Source organism: Aotus nancymaae, unplaced genomic scaffold, assembly GCF_030222135.1.
Source record: "Aotus nancymaae isolate 86718 unplaced genomic scaffold, 86718_ANA_hifiasm-v0.15.2.pri h1tg000059l, whole genome shotgun sequence".
NCBI lineage: Eukaryota > Metazoa > Chordata > Mammalia > Primates > Aotidae > Aotus > Aotus nancymaae.
Window position 1 is genome coordinate 5,411,584 of NW_026988473.1, and position 2,474 is coordinate 5,414,057.

General features: G+C 48.7%; 1 protein-coding gene across 1 annotated transcript; it reads left to right on the forward strand.

The window, feature by feature from the left end:
• The first annotated feature begins 620 nt into the window (after nt 1–620).
• LOC105724374 (developmental pluripotency-associated protein 2-like) lies at nt 621–1,511 on the forward strand. Its single transcript, XM_064365452.1, has one exon. The coding sequence runs from the start codon at nt 621–623 to the stop codon at nt 1,509–1,511; it is 891 nt and encodes a 296-aa protein (XP_064221522.1).
• Nucleotides 1,512–2,474: the final 963 nt, after the last annotated feature.

A 2,474-nucleotide genomic window follows, 5' to 3' on the forward strand; every position in this document is an offset into this window, starting at 1 on the left:
AAGCATCAGAGCTGGCTTAGAAGGTGACAGGCATCTGGGTTTTAGCAAGACAAAGAAATAATGATCCTCAGAGGGCCTGGTAATTACCTGGTGGTTTCCTTGGAAACCAAGTCTCCCTTCACCTTCCACCTCTTATCTGCCTTCCTCTTTCTCTCCTACCTTGATCGGGCCAAGAATCCAAGAAAGGTCGGGTCACCGCTTTCGAAGCAGAGAGGGCCGTCCGTGAAAAGGAGACATCCCACAATTTCCCTATCTCTCATCTAGGGACCTTATCTCGGGTAACCAAGCAAACAAATGTGAGAGGAATGATAGAATTAGAAATTCATTTTTGAAACTTCTGATAAAGTCGTTGGTTCCAGCAATGGCTGAAACGTGCAGAGGAGCCCTTCCCGCGTAGGTGGGATTACAGGCTCACGCCACAATGCCCACCTAACTTTTGTATATTTTGGTAGAGACTGGGGTCTCGCCATGTTTCCCAGGCTGATCTCGAACTCCTGGACTCAAGCGATCCGCCCACCTGGGCCTCCCATAGTGCTGGGATTATAGGCATGAGCCACCGCGCCCGGCCTAATTTTTAAATAAAGTATCACCGGATGGACAAGACACGGGTGTTGCTGAAAATGTCAGACTCAAATGTGGATAACAGTAAGAAGAGTTTCTTTGAGGGAGAAGTAGATGATGAGGAAAGTGAGATTTTGACATTGGTGCCACTTAAAGATGACCCAGATACAGAACAAATGGAACCGAGTGTTTCAACTTCTGATGTCAAACTGGAGGAGCCTAAGAAATACGATCAAGGTAATCTGCTTCAAACAAATGAACAGTTTACAGCTCCTCGAAAAACTAGGTGCAAAATTCCAGCCCCTCCCTTGCTGACCATTTTGCCTCCTATCAATAAGGTGTATCGGACCACTTTGCGGAACTGGTGTCACGAACTTGGTCTGCATATGAAGGGCAAGAAAATAGAGCTTTATCTGAGGCTCCATGGGCATGCTTACCCTGAACAGCAGCAAGATATGCCTGAAACGTTACAAGAGAGCAGAGTACAGCAGTGTTCAAGGAAACGCAGGGCAGTGACCAAGACAGCAAGGCTTCAGAAAAGCTTTGAGACGAATGAGAGAGCAGAAGAGACTAACGCAGTTGAAGTGATAACTTCAGCACAGGAAGCCACGCTGGCGTCGTGGGCAAGGATTGCTGCAAGAGCCGTTCAGCCCAAGGCTGTGAATTTAGGTTCCACTCGTGTTTCTGTTGAGGCCTTTTTGATGCAAGCTTCTGGTGTCAGGTGGTGTGTGGTCCATGGCCAGCTTCTCTCAGCAGACACAAAGGGTTGGGTACACCTGCAGTTTCATGCAGGGCAGGCCTGGGTGTCTACCACTCACAGGAGGATGATTTCTCTCTTGTTACCTGCCTGTGTTTTCCCATCCCCAGGCATAGAAGATAATATGTTATGCCCCGACTGTGCTAAGAGGAATAAGAAGATGATGAACGGATTAATGACAATAGAGAAGTAGCAACGACCTGCTTGAATACAGTGTACCAGAGAAGGTGGGATGTACTTTCAGACCGTGTACCCTCTTATGAAGGAATGGAAGACGAGACAGTTTGAATGAATCCTCCTGATCTACGAAACACAGTGAGAGTGACTAGGATGCCCCAGTGAAGATGGTTGACTAGTGACACAGCCCCACCTAAAGAGCCCCTATCTGTACACCTGAAAACCCACAAAAATAAAGTCACTGCAATTGGAGGAAAAAAAAAAAACATGTAGAGGAAAAGTTGATGGGTGTTCACAGTTAATAACGAGCCATCCGTAAATGAGTTGACTGAATCCGAGTTGACAGGGCTCAGCTGGGCAGATCTCATCTGGGGGCTCTCATACAGTTGGAGCCAAATGGCAGCTGGGACTGGGGTAATTTGAAAACCCAACTGGACGGGATGCACAGGACGGCTTCAGCAGTCCGGTGTCTGGTGCCTCAGCTGAGTCTGCAGGAGACAGCAGGGGCTGGCGGGTCTCTCTGTCTCTTTCTCTCTCTCTCTCTCTCTCTCTGTCTCTCTCTTTCTCTCTCTCTCTCCCTGTGTGTGTCTCTCTTTCTCTCTCTCTCTCTCCCTGTGTGTGTCTCTCTTTCTCTCTCTCTCTCTCTGTCTTTCTCTCTTTATGTGCCTCTCCCCATGGTTAGCTTGGGCTTCCTCACATCATGGTGGTCACAGAATAAATAGTCTCACTCCTTCCCTGGCAGCTGGCTTTCCCCAGAGTGCGTGTTCTGAAAGACTGGAGACTTTCACAGGACAAGGCTTCCATGACCCAGCGTCAGAAATCACACAAGGTCACTCCACCACACCCTAACGGGCAAAAGCAAGTCAGAGAACCAGCCCGGATTCAGCCCCGGGGAGGAGACTGCCTGAGGGTGTGAACACTGGAGGCACATTCGTTGGGGACCATCTTTGAAGATGAGCTATGAAACGAGGAACTTTAC